At 44.2% G+C, this 14,650-nt stretch overlaps 1 protein-coding gene across 2 annotated transcripts in view; it reads right to left on the reverse strand.

Moving 5' to 3' along the window:
* Positions 1 to 14,650, reverse strand: part of Pdzrn3 (PDZ domain containing ring finger 3) — a 230,504-nt gene that overhangs the window by 19,066 nt on the left and 196,788 nt on the right. For both annotated transcript variants that reach the window (XM_042273720.2, XM_042273721.2), the window contains one exon: positions 3,395 to 3,642. In XM_042273720.2, coding sequence (XP_042129654.1) covers positions 3,395 to 3,642 — 248 coding nt within the window. The remainder of the gene's footprint in view (positions 1 to 3,394; positions 3,643 to 14,650) is intronic.

Genomic DNA, 14,650 nt, shown 5'->3' on the forward strand with positions numbered 1-14,650 from the left:
TGGATAATTATCTGTTGTCTTGTCCCCAGCCATTATCAGTACACGATCCCTTCCAGATTCCTTTTCTCTTCAGATATGGCTCTTAACACCTCCATCCCAGTGTGGCTACCTCTGTGCTAATTTGAAACCGTATGTAAGCTCATACTGTTGCCTCCATCAGATCCTCAAAAGTACTGGAAACTCAAGACAAAAGAACCAAGGAACCCACTACTTTAGTGAAGCTTAACTTCCTCTGGAAAGTGCGAAGGTGCAGGTTAAGGATGGTGTAGACCTTGTTTCCAAAGTCTTTCCCCTAGCCTAGCATCTTGGATTCATCCTGAGTACTTGCAACTGGTCTCTAGACAGGAGACAGGTTCATGTTCATTGCTACTGTATCTCACTGTGTACTTTTAATCTTGATGGCAAAAGCTCAAATGTGAGCAACACCCAGATGTGTGCTGGTCTCTGAGACCAATTTCAAGTGCTCAGCCATTTGCTGGGATAGTGCATTTTCATTTTTTTTTTTTTTTTTTTGCATTGGTCCTCCAGTGAGAAATGTATTTGCCACCACAGCTGTCTGCACGTGTGTGTGTGTGTGTGTGTGTGTGTGTGTGTGTGTGTGTGTGTGTGTGAGATGTACCCCTCTTGCAGACGTTTGTACTCATGGGTACTTGAGTAAGTGTATGTATACATCTCTTCTATCTGAAAGCCAAGAACACACATGTTTTTAGGGCAACACATGTAAAACACAATATGAGCCTGGCATCTCCTGGAAATGGTGTTAATGGAACCTCCAGGAACAACAGCAATGGGAATTAAAACACATTTGGCCAGTGGCTCTGGAGGAGCTTTGAATTGCACACTGGCTGCAGATAAAAAGCTCCTGCCTCCAATTGCCCTTGGCTGCAGCCCCAAAGCTCCACATTCTTACAGGTCAGGTAGCAATCCAGGGGGCTCTGGCAGTCCCTCCCAGCCATTTAGTTCTGAAACAATGGATGAGACGTGGGTGGAAGGGCAGGCCTTGTCTCCAGACCAATCAGGCAAATATATACTGGCTGCACTTACAGGGCTTTTAGACCTGAGGATCCTTTGGAAGTCCTGGGCTTTTGGTCATCAACTCAATACCCCCTGCTCAAACCCAACATGCAGTCTTGCTGTTGCTTGACCTCTGGACTTGGTGACATTTCTCAAGTTCCCTCAAGGGGATAAGTCATGTCATGTTAGCTAGACTTAAGAGGAAATTAGGGGTTTGGCTTCTAAAAAGCCTGTCACTCTGACACTTCAACATCTGAGAGTCACACATGGCCTTAAAGGGCTTGCTCATCAATAACACAAGCAGGTCTGGTCTGTAGTGTTGAGTAACTGGTTTTAAGGCCATGCCCAGGGAAAGGGCCAGATGCTTCCCAGGAGCAGCTGGGGCACTGCAGTGTCATGGCTGTGAGGTGAGATCAGATAGCCCTGCCTTCCCACCAGTGCCATTGCCTTATGCTGAGAAAAACCCCGGTCTATTGCGCCCAGTCTCCATAGGGAGTGCTGAGCAGAACCCCAGTCTACAGGGCCCAATTTCTATAGGAAGTGCTGAGCAGAACCTCAGTCTACAGGGCCCAATCTCTATAGGGAGTGCTGAGCAGGACCTCAGTCTACAGCACCCAGTCTCCATAGGGAGTGCTAAGCAGGTCCTTAGTCTACAGCATTCAGTCTCCATAGGGAGTGCTGAGCTGGTCCACAGTCCACAGCATTCATTCTCTATAGGTGAACCAGGGAGTGCTGAGCTGGTCCACAGTCTACAGCATTCATTCTCTATAGGTGAACCAGGGAGTGCTGAGCAGGTCCTTAGACTACAGCACCCAGTCTCTCTAGCAGTGGTTCTCAACCTGTGAGTTGTGACCCCTTTGGGGGTTACATATCAGATATCCTGCAATCAGATATTTATATTATGAACCATAACAGTAGAAAAATTATAGTTATAAGTATCAGTGAGATAATTATATGGTGGTGGGGTTCACCACAACATAAGGAATTGTATTAACAGGGTCACAACATTAGGAAGGTTGAGAACCAATATTCTGTAGGTAAATAAGGGAGCACAGAGCAGGTCCTCAGTCTAGAGTGCCCATTCTTTACAGGCAAATAAGGGAGGTGACAGTTCTTTGCAAGCTTGCAGACTGTGTGAATGGTGAGTGTTACATGAAGGTCCTGTCTTCTCCCTTTTCATGCTGTCAGCTGCACCAGAATCCACTCTTGTCAACTGGGGAATTAGCCCCGGTTGCAGATGACAGCTAACCACTAAACCCATGAGATGAAAGGCAAGTCTTTGTCCGGGATTTGACAGAACCACAGGAGATGTGTGGGTATTCCAGCTACTGGATGACTAATAGAAATCCAACAGGTATGGCTCAGAGGCTTCTCTGCAAGAGCAGAAAATGCCTTTGAAATAATGCATCCCAGCAATTACCTGAACCCAGATGGAGCCGAGATGGGAAAAGACAGGGCTACCTTGTGTCAGCAAAAGAATCCGTGCCCTCAGATTGCACGGTTACATGGGAAAAAGCTAAATTTAGCTGGGCATCTTTAAGCCAGTGGTGTTGGTAGCTTTCTCATTCTTGACTTGTTCCCAAATTAACAGTCACTGCCACCACTTAATTGAAGGCTTACCAGATGACTGGCTACATATTATTTTCATTTACTCCTTCAACAGTCCTATGAGACAGGTATGACTTGCATCTGTATCTTAATACAGCATAGAGACAAAATAGGCTGAGGGTAATAAAGCAAAATGACCCTGGCTCCACAGTAGAAATTAGTTCGGGCATCATGTCTATGAGATATGAATTCTCTGAACTGCTTCATGCTTTCTGTAGAAGATAGAGTTATGAAGAAAGACATTACTGAGGTCTATTTGATCACAGCTACTATGCAATTGGTATATGGCAGTGATTATTTATATGGGGTAGGTCTGGGTTTAGTGCATGGATGCAGGTTTGAAATGAGACCCAAGGAAGCAGAGTGCATAACCTCTAGGGTACTTTCTACACTCAACAGCTTACTTTGTTGTCTATTTAAAACGACTATCAGCATTCCCTCCAGTGGTAACTAGAAAATCTTTAAATTACCCTTTGCAGTGATTAAATTTTATTCCGACACAACTTTTACAACAGTTGTAAGTAATTTTGTTCTTAGAATATAATTTGAATAACTCTGCTCCAGGGTTATAATAAAGTCATTAATATGTCAGAGCAGTTTTGAGCAGGACTCGATTTATTGCCTCTATAAACAATAAAGTTAAACACAGGCAACTTGGAGGAAAATTATAAGATGCATTCATTTCTTTCTCTTCATGGTAAGGAAGAAGCCAGTTTTCCCAGAGTCCTTTGTCATATGTAGCAAGTTAGCAAGTTATGGCCAAGATACTTACTCTTCAGGCAGCAGGTAAGGATCCAACACAGGTGGGCTGGGAGAAGACATCTTGGTCAGGGCCATGATGTGCTCGAAGGTGATGTCGGTTTGGGTGCCTGTGTCTACCAGCTGTGACTCTGAGGCAGGAGTGAACATTTTGGTTCGAGGTGTCCTCCTCAACACTTGTACCACGATGGGCTCCTTGGCTGTCTTGAAAGCCTCCACAGCCTGGTCATGAGTTGCTCGGGATAAGTCTTTGCCGTTGACCTATTAAGACACATTTAGAATGGGAAGATTATCAGAAAGCAAAAACTGGAGAGGTCTTTTAGTGTCTTGAGGGCTTCTAGGTGTAAACGGCCAAGTGGAAGGAGAATGCTGGGGGTGCCTGGAAACTTCTCCAAAGAGTAGCTAGTGGGGAAAGAGGCTAGAGCAGAGGTGTACAGATCTGGCATTGAATTATAACGCACACAGCAAGGATGCCTTGGCCTCTAACCAGAGCAACTTTAATGCAATTTCATCACTTGCTAATCTTCCCCATGGAAGAAAAGAGCAGCCTGGGGCTCCAAGCCTTCATCAGGGAAAGATAACTTAACTAGAAATTAATTATGTTGTGTTGTTTTCATGCGTGTAGTCTTTCCAGTTTGTGTCAAGGCTTCATTTCCCTTAAAAAGTCCACAGCAGATATCAAGCAGATAGCATGTGCAGGCTGGATATGCTATACACGAGGAAAGAGTTCCAGGGACCACGTGCTGGGCAGGTAACAGCTCGCTGACATTTCCGTTGCTCCACTTTTCAACTTGCACAACATGTTGCTGCTCCTGTAGCCCGTTTCTCTTTACCGAATGCCCGCTGTCAGCTCATTGTTCTAGGGAGCTGAAAGGGTAAAGCTGTGTTTATCCCCCCCCCCCCCCCAGCTGCAGCCGCCAGGATGCCACATGTGAAACCAAGGGCAATTCCCAGCTGAGTTAGGACACAGGGTCCAAGGCTTTCCCAGTGGTACTATCAATACTAACTCCACACAGCTAACACAAGATGAAACCTTGAGAGACCCTGCCTCAAGGGAATAAATGACAGAAAGTGACAGAACAATACAGCTGATGTCCTCCCCTGGCTGGAGCACACCCCTCCTGGGATATACCCAGCCATATGCTAATTTTGAATGGGACCTGCACAATAGATGATGTCTGTGCACTACACAGTTACATATGAACACCAGACCATTTACCAGAGGGAGTGAACACGGGGTTTTCTTAACACAGCAACACTACAGCTTATAAAAGAATGAAGGAATAGGAAGAGGGGGAACTTAGACGGCAGGAGTCTCCCAGTTGTATTTAGAAGGAATTCTTAACAGGAGTCAGTCTCTCTCTCTCTCTCTCTCTCTCTCTCTCTCTCTCTCTCTCCCCACCCTCCCTCACACATACTTAGATCTTAGGACTAATGCAGCAGGCAGACTGGCCATCCATTCACCCCTTATTCTGTGTTTTTCTGCTAAGGGGATTCACATTGGTCTCCCTTCCCATCTGATCAGGGGTCTTGCCATCACAGGGGGAGCCGGGCTGTGTGTCCTGACTGATTGGCCACAGCCCACCATAGTGGTTTTGTGCCTTCAGTCTAATGATGGAAAGGCCTGAGGCTGAGAGGAGGAATCTGGTAGGAAGCTTGAGGTTAGTTTATTTTTTTAAATAGATGTGAAATGGGGACAGCCATTCCTGGATTCTAGGAAAGCCATTCTGCATGTGGTGGCCTCCTAGGACCATATGGAGAACTAACTGGTGAAGCCAACTTAATATATGGACCATGGTGGAGAGGAAAAATGGCGGACAATTATCTTTTCTGTTCATGTATTCCCTAAATTTTAAGCTCTTTGATTTTCATCTTAAATTCCCATAGTCCAAAACGTAACAGGTGTAATATGCATGGAACTACTATAAAAGTAGACATCTGCATTTTCCCAATGCTTCCTTAGAATGCTCTTCTATCTGTGTAGAAAGCATTTGTGGACATGTGTCCTTGAGGGCTGCATCTTCATCAGCTTATTTCTATGGAACAATGGTGAGAAGGCTTTACTTACATAAATTCCATAAACCTGTGCTAGAACCACCACATGAACATTTACACGACACCCAAAAAGGGATGCGTGAAGGACCTGCACAGATCAGTCTGAACTAGGAGCTCTCCCACAGCTTGATGGACCCAATGACTAAAAGCCCATTGGGTGGGGGTAGGGGTCTTCTGAATTGAACTGTGGGGCACCCGTCACATCTCTTCTACTCAGCTGTGGGGAAAGAGAGTGGTCCAGAACTGTGTCTGAGAAATGTATGTCCTTCTGTGAGACATGAGAATGTCACTACCACTTAAGGCTGGCTTTCACCGAAGGGGACTTCTGACACCCGTGCCTAAGGGTGCAGTAGTCTAATGCCATGTGTTTTCCCACCAAACACAGTTCAAGTTCATGACTGCAAAAGCCCAGTGATTTCCTCTCTTACATCTAGGGACTGGGTGACCAGAGATAGAACTGTGGGGTCAGGCCAGAGGTGGCATCCTGGCTGAGAGTGTGGGGTCTATTTCCTCATTGAAGGAAGATTTAATTATAGTGTGACGCTTCTTTGGATTATTATGAAGTTTAAGATAATATATGTAATGGTGTAACATGCTGATGTAAACATGTGTTAAGACCCCAGTGCTGAAGGTCAGCCTACACCACAATAGTTCCTTTCCCAGGAGAAAACAATCCACAAACCACATTTAGCAAGCTCCAGCCTGGTGAGATTGCCTGGAGAGGGATTTGTTTACTGAAAGGCTTCCAGCTTCCTGCCCGTCTTGTGTTCCTAAACTAACAATATATGCATAAATCTTTTTAAGCTTCAGCTTGGGATTCTCGGGGTGAGGAGTGGGGGCTGCAACAGATAAATTTCAGAGGACTTGACCCCTGCCACACAAGCTTCTTGACAAGGTATTTTCAGGATCATTACATTGCTTTAAAAGACGATGAGACAAGGCGGGAGTTTACTATCCTAGACGATCCATTTTTGCAGCCAAATTTGTTTTGAATTACCTCGTGCACATAACACTTATTACACTGTCATCTTGCAATCACATCACTGAGAGACTTAGCGAAGTGATGACTCTGGAGCATGCTGGCAGCCAACCGAGAATGACAACCTTTATTCTTGGGATTAGCATGGCATCTACATTACACACAACGGTGCTGATGATGGCTGCGATTAGGGACGGGACGCACACCCAGTGACGTTTGGCCCAGTCAAATTAAATATCATTAACTCGCCCAATTGAGCAGATTGCCTTTAAAACACTTTATGCAGCTCTAAAACCAAGTAAATGGAATGTTTTGGAACAAGAAATGCTGATTGCAAAGTTTATCTTTATTATAAATTAAATGCCTAAGTTATTCACCTAAGGCTCTGGTTTGTCCCCCCCCCCCCCCCCAGGGAATGAGGTACAATTATGGAAAAAATCCAATCACTGAGTCTCGGGGCAAACAGCACCAGGGAAAATATGACGTGACACTAAGGAACCTTAAAGAGGTCCTTTAACATAAGGTCTTCTGTGACAAGAGATAGTTAATGCTGAGAGCATAGACGGATTCCTTCCTGGCTCCAAGGAAGGCTGGATAAAGCTACTGCTCTTATAAAGAGGTACTTGTGGCTGTCATTTCTATAGTTGCTCATGACGACAGTACAAAATTGGTGGATAGCCCATCTGGGGCTGAAGTCCACTGACAACCCATCTATCTTCAGTCATCTGCTCAATCAGCTAGTATTGGCTGGGACTGTTTGTCTCTTGGCTGGCTGAATGCCACCGCAAGTGTTTCTTAGGGAGCATAAAACAACAGTACACGGGAGCTACTTCAGAAATGGCCAGAAGAGTGCACGGCAGATGGCATTTCACTAAGACAATTCAGGAACGGTTTGATTTGGCTCTGGAGACCATATGTCCCAGAGACTTAGGACAATTGCTTCCCCAGCACACAGGACTGTCACAAGAAATACCACTGCCTGCTGCTGTCACACGGTGTTATCTCAAAATCCAGGAGTGCGCCAGAGTGATGGCTCAGCACCTAAAAGTGCTAAGTGTGCGAGTCACATGACCCAAGTTTGATCCCCGGTACCCATGTTAAAAAAAAAGAGAGAAACCCCAAAGCCACATGTGGTGCCATGCATCTGTCATCCAGGGACTCCCGTGGTCAGATGGGAGGTAGAGACAAGAGAATTGCTCGCCGGGAGAATACAGCACAGCATCAGCAGCAAGGAGACCCTGCTTCAACCAGGTGGAAGGTGACGACGACGACGACGACGACGACGACGACGACGACCCACCCTGAGCATTATCCTCGGACCCCCACACCGGCGCCACGGCAAGCATGGGCCTGCATCACCACCCAGACAAAGCGAATCAATAAAGTTAGAGACAAAACCCAGGCACCGACACAGCTTTCAACATTTTCCACAACTGAAATGTAACCCAAACAAGAGACACGTCTTACCCTCTGGAACTTAGAAACTACCTTTCCACGGGGAGCCACTGGGTTTCTTGGGATAAAGCCTATCACGATCACCTCCATTTCTATGACACATGGAAATGACCCCAGTGTAAAATGCTAATGTAGTTTTAAAGCCGAACTGCTATAAATTGTGCCCCTGGCTAAAACCCAACTTTTATAGGGATCATTTAATTAAATACAGGGGCACTGATTCTATTTTATAAAATATCATACCTCTGTTTTCAAACTAATTAAAACTTGGATTCCACTGAATTAAGAGGTGATGATAAACTCCACGGTGAGAAAGGGAAAGGTTTCAAGACCTGGCTTAGGCTGGATTAAAGTTTTTTTTTTTTAAATTCAGGAAACTTCTGTGTGTCTTAATTTATTTCAAATTTATGATCTGCTCCAGGGCTGAAGGAGGGGAAGGCGACATCTCTAAAATGTAGGCGTTATGGCAGTTAAGAAAAAATATGAGCCTTGATGAACAAATGGTGTTTAAAGATCATGCTGCTGTGAACAGCACTACCCGTCAAAGACACACACACACACACACACACACACACACACACACACACACACACACATACACACACACCTAGATTACAGTTACGTAGATCTGGGTTCCTATACAGTAACAACTTGAACTTGCATGGTTAGTTCAGACTGTAACAGGCACCTCAGAGAGTGTCCTTAGGAGTTTCTAAACTTGTCTTAGTAGTTTCCTCACCTGCAAAATCCACCCCTGCCACCCCGTTCTTTTCCAGTGTCCTCCACCAATGAATTTGTGGCCTGGCTAACCTTTTTCTTCTGTGATATTGGGGGATCAACCTCGGGGTAGTGTACTTGATCAGCTTAGTAAGTGCTCTGTCATTCAGCTCTTTTCCTAGTGGATATTTCCTTCTAAAGAGTCTTCCTGGTGCCTAACTTATCTACTGAGCATTTTAATCATTTACGTTTTTCCTAAATAAGAATATATATATCTGATGTCTAGCCACTGAATCATAAGTTGATGTATTTTAAAGTAATAGATACTAAAAGTCACACAGATACACACTCAAATATGTCTTACATATTTAAAAATGCTTCCTTCTCTAGTGACAGTCCTATTTTGATCTGCATCTCACTCCTCTCTTTAGCATCTAGCCGTGATATCATTACCACAAAATCTCATTTTAAATATGGCCTTTACATGTCCATTAAAGTCAGCATGTCTGAAGAGTGCTCAAAATGCACATGGTTTCATACTATTGATAGGTGATATTGAAAGCAGCTGAGCAACATCTGCTCGGACTTCTAGTGCTGGACACTTGGAACAAGGTGTGCCCACAGGCCCATCTCCCTCCAGTCTGTGTCGACACTCCAGTGACTGCTCTGGCATAAGGCACACGAATGCCCAGTGATCCCAATGGGATCGTGGCTTCATATGATCAAGACAGCTTCACAGTACTCTCTGCTTTGGGGCTAAGACGGTGCTGCAGAAAGGAACTGGCATATTGAAAAAGAATAAGGAGGCTCTGGCCAAGCTCGCCTCCTGTCCCTGGGTTCTGAACTGTCGGTGACAAGGCGGGGTCATTCAGGTGAAGAAAGCCAGCTCTCCACATACCCCCAATGGAAGTAAAGACACCAGATCCTCTGCTCTGCAGGACAACTGCCTCGGGGTGGAGGCTGAGCAGTCAGCGGTGTGCTTGGCAAGGAGGTGAGTCAGGTAATGGCCAGAGGCTGTCATCACCAGCAGGACAGCACAGAAGGGCTGGCAAGGGTCACACTTGGGGCCAAGTTCAAGACAGACACTGATGAGCTTCAAAAGCATTTCTGAGGCGCTAACAAAAAAATAAAACAACCAAAACAAAACAACCAAACCAAACAATCCAAGGCCCTATACGTGCTACTCAAGGGCCCTGCCACCTCTCTAGTTTTGGGGTTTTTGAGAAAGTCTTGCCACATTGCCTCAGATGGCCCTGAATTCTTGATCATCCAGACACAGTCTTCCAAGAGCTGAGATTAGCTGAGCTTTGCTATTTTGAAAGTCAGTATTATTGGCTTTCCATCTAACTGGGAAAGCACATGTGGGCACACTGAGGGAGGAGAGGCTGATGGGGTCATGCAAGCATCGTATCTGAAGCTCATAGCAACAATGTCATCCTGTCATTTTTTTTCATCTTTCTGGTGTAAACGTCTGCTGCTTTCAGAAATAGCTTACATAAACTTTTAGTTCATTAGGTGGTTTCCTCAGGAGCTGCCTAAAAGACAAAGTCTACCCCAAAGCCTCTAAAAATCAGTCCCCCCTCACACACACACAGGCACACAGACAGACACACACACTGATAGATTTCTCCATCCACAGAACTGTTGACGTGAGAAATTTTAAATAATGTTAAAAAGAGCAATGAGTAGTATTTTACATTTATGTCACCACAATGATTTAAGTGTCAGGGACGATCCTCATGGATCCTCAGGAAGATACATAAAAGCCAGAGTATCACTGGACTAAAGCCAATGTCAAGTTCACACTTTGGGCTGTGGCCTGAGTGCTTGGTTAGAAGTCAGTAGCACTTAAGTCATCTTGAGCAGGGTATTCAAATCACGGCGTCTTAGTTTACTTATCTGTGAAGTGGGTCAATGGCAGAGCCCAGCGAACTAGGGTGTTGATAGAATTAACTAGACTCTGCAGAGAAGCTGCTAAAGGTCCATGACCTGGATCATAGCAAGTGCTCTGTGAATGTTAATTATTGTCTTCAATGACTTGAAAAATTGACAGAGGGAACCCTCCATGTGCTGATGAAGCAGTGACAAAGGCCCAGCCACCCGGGAGTTATTAGTAGACAGGACTGGACATTCCACCTGGCAAATGTGAGGAAAAGTCAAATTCCCAACAAATCACCCAAGAAGTCCCAGGAAATCCATGTTTCTGGGTCCTGGGATCCACCTGAGGTCTGACATTCTGAACCCCATCTCCTTGATGCACACAGAACTAAATGCTTTACACATATGATCTGATCAGCTACTTTTCTCATTGCTGTCTTCAAAACACCCACAAAAAGTAACTGAAGAGAAAAAAGGCTTCTTGTGACTCAGCCTGAGGTACAGTCCCCAGGGCAGGGACCATATATCAGGAGCTGTGGTGGCAGGAGGCTTCTTACTCACATCTGGGAGGGTCAGGAAGCACTGACTGGGTAACATCATTGCTCAGACAGCTTTTCCCCTTTCCCCTTTTTATTTAGTTCAATACCCAAGTCCAGAGATAGTGCTACCCACATCCAAGGTGGACTTTCCTCCATCACTTCGTTTCCTCTGGACAAACTCTTATTCATATACCCAAGCATGTACTCCCCTAATACTCTAGGTGTTTCTTAAAGTAAGGAAGTTGACAGTCAAGATGACCATCACGGTCATGTCTTCACAGTAAGGCCCACCAAAAAGGAGGTAGTATTAACAACCTTTGCATCTTGGATGAGGAAGTAAAAGCCCGGGTAGCTAAGTAATTCCTATATGGTAGGGTGCTCATGGATGTTGATATTTGATGTGCACCAGACATGTTGTAACCCCTGAGCCACATGGCTGGTAGGCTGCCCTGAGAGGTTCAGGTGTTGAGCCAAAGGTATGAGGTGTAGGGAAAGGCACCCTCATCAGCAATGTGGAGAGGAGAGGTTTACTCTAGATAAAAAGCCAAACTACCAGCACCACCACCACCACCACCACCACCAACAAAGGGTGCTTGGGTAAAGAGCAAAGACTCTTGCAAAGGACAGTGCTTGTTTGTATGTGTCCTGGTGCAGATGCCTGGGCTGAGCCATGGGATCCAGTGGGCCCAGTTTAATGACCCTTCCCAGGAGTCATTTTCATAATGGCACCATGTTTAATCAGCAGCAGTTCTGGATATCCACTCCTACCCCAGCCCCTCCTGCTCAATGGCAGAGAAGCTGAAAGCAAAGGGAATTCTGACACTGCCTGTCAATGCATTTCTTACTGAGCTGTCACATCAGATCTCGATGTGCATGTGCCCTACAAACACCCTCCAGGTGTTTTATGAGCTCTTCGGATGGCACACCAATTAAAATGGTGCAGTTAGGACAAAAGTGATGTCAGTCATCTGTTAAAACAGGGGGAAAAAAGGACCAACATCACACGTTTAGAAGTCCTTCAATCCTACAGAGAGGCAGGGCCATAAAGCAAATGTTAAAAACTGTTTAAAAGGATAATGAAATTGCCTAACTCTCTTTACATAATGTAAAGGTCAGTGACATACTAGTGGACGCCAGGAAAAATGAAAGCTAACGAAGATCCACTGTAAACCGATTTCCTAGCTCTTGTGGATTTGTTTCTCAAAATTTTAGGGTAACCCAGACAACCAGTGATTTGGTATTTTTTTTATTCTTCCTTTGTTTTTCTTCCAAAGAAACAGAATTATGACATGTAGCACTTGGTTCAAAGCTAATTTTGGCTTTGCGTAGCCAAATGGCACATCTCATGAGGCAAAACATCCATTGGGAGGACTGTGGTAGATCCTCCCAGAAAGTGCTGTTATATTAAACACACTTTTGCAGTGCACACCCACTGACGCTGTACCCCAGATCAGCAGACAGCCTGATGCCAGCCTAGAGGTAGACTGCCGGGAGTGGAGGGGATAGGTTTTCTCCCTTCTCTTTTTAAGAGTTGTTATCTTGTCCTTCCAACAACATTCGAAATAGATTATAATACTTAGGAATTACGGTAAGAATTTTAAATGTTCTTTGGACCAAACAAAGGTACCTACTGACAGCCATCCACCTTTTGTTTCTCCGAGTTAATGATGGTGTTCAGCACTTCTGAGCATCTTCTATGCACCACCCACTATGCATAGTATTCTACACGCAGTGGCTCATTCATTTAGTTAATAACCCGTGATACTATGACCCCAAAGGCAAGCAAAACCAGAAGTGGGAGTTGCCCCTAGGGACTTCATAGTCTGGTGAAGAAGATAGACTCTAATGATTCCACTGTGGAGGGGCGAGAGGAGCAAGTGCCAGGCAGAGGGAGCTTCCATGAGCAAGAGATGCTGAGCACAAATAGGACAAGGAGGAGAGCTGTAAGGAGGAAGAGAATACTTCAGATCGGGGTACAGTCACCTTCAAAAGTCCTGTGGCAAGACACAGCACGCTTATGAGGAGAACCTTGGGCATAGAAGGATTGGGACGGTGAAGTGAGGGCTGTTATGTACTGAGATTGAAAACACATTAGGACCCTTAGAAAGAACACATGAAATGGCTTTTTAAAAACTAGTTTTTACAGTGTATATTGAAAGTATATAATGTTTATATAGATGCATATATATATATATAAAATGAAGCAATTACTATAATCATATCAACTTGTCTAGCACCTCATCTATTTACTACTCTTTTTTCCTATCTTTTAATTAACTATATTTAATATCATACCATATGTATATTATGTACTATATGTATAATATTATAATATATGTGAATTTGCCACGAAAGTGGAGTTTAGAAGTTTTGACTATGACTTCTCTTGCAGCATTCTCAATGGGCACTCACAGTTCAAAACAATGTCACATTATGATTTCCACAAAAAAATGTTATTTATTTTATTTTATTTTATTTTTTCCTCTCCCATCACCCTTTGCCAAGCAGAAAACTACAGGTCTGGAGTCTGCAGGTAGGAGGTCACCCCTGTTACACAGGCTTTCTTAGAACAGTGGCTCTTCAGTCACACCAGTGGGGTCACTGTGGAGAGCAGTGTTGTGTGTGGGGAAGGGACACCAAATTAAAGCATAAAACTTTGGTTTCTCCCAAACGCTGCTCAAATTCTGTATGTTTTAATTGCAATTTCTGTTCAGCTTGGTAGGAAAATTTAGGCTGGAGAGGGAAATATTTCCTTCTATTCCCTTGTGTGTAAATCATTTCTAATTTTTTGATCAGTTCTTTGAGAATTTTGTATAATGTGTTTTGATCAAATATACTCCCCTCCCCCAACTCCTCTAAGATCCGCTTACACTTCCATACCAACTTTGTGTCCTGTTTTGATTTTCTTTTTGTTTTTAAGATCTATTCAAACATGATAGCACATGCCTGTAATCCCAGTACATGGGAGGAAAGGCAGGAGAATGAGGAGCTGAAGGCTAGTTTCAACTATCTAGTGAGTCTGAGGCCAGCTCTGGCTCTGTGGAACCCTGTCTCATGAACCAAACAACAGCAATAACAAACAAAACAAAACACCAACTTATCCTGACTCCAGCAAACCAAACCCCAAACCTTTAATCTCGCAGCTCCAATATCATTTACATATAATCATTACCAATAATATCATTACAATATCATTACCAATAAATAATACATATAATACATTGCAGGGCTTGCATGAGCACTAACCTGATGTGTGCTTACTGAACCTCCAAAATATTCATCGTTCGTTGAGCCCTTCCCTTCAAACAGAGACAACTTTTATTACTAGAATGTATAAATCCTAAGTTGTCTCCACTGAAATATGCAGGTACTGAATGGCCACCATGAGAAATTAATGCAGAGTTCTGGGAAATATTGGCTGTGCATGAGGAACCAGTGAAAGTGAGTGGGGATGACTGACTTTGGAGATGGCTATGGGGGAAGATTTAGAACCACCATGAATCAAAAACAAAGTTAAGTTTGTACTTCTTTCTCGGAGATTTATAAATGCGCTTGACAAATGGAACAGAAAGAGTGATGGTGACAATTCTCGGGTATTTGTCACCTGTAAAGTAGGGAATAACTTGACCCGCCTTCTCAGCTCTGC

The sequence above is a fragment of the Peromyscus maniculatus genome, chromosome 3, assembly GCF_049852395.1.
Source record: "Peromyscus maniculatus bairdii isolate BWxNUB_F1_BW_parent chromosome 3, HU_Pman_BW_mat_3.1, whole genome shotgun sequence".
NCBI lineage: Eukaryota > Metazoa > Chordata > Mammalia > Rodentia > Cricetidae > Peromyscus > Peromyscus maniculatus.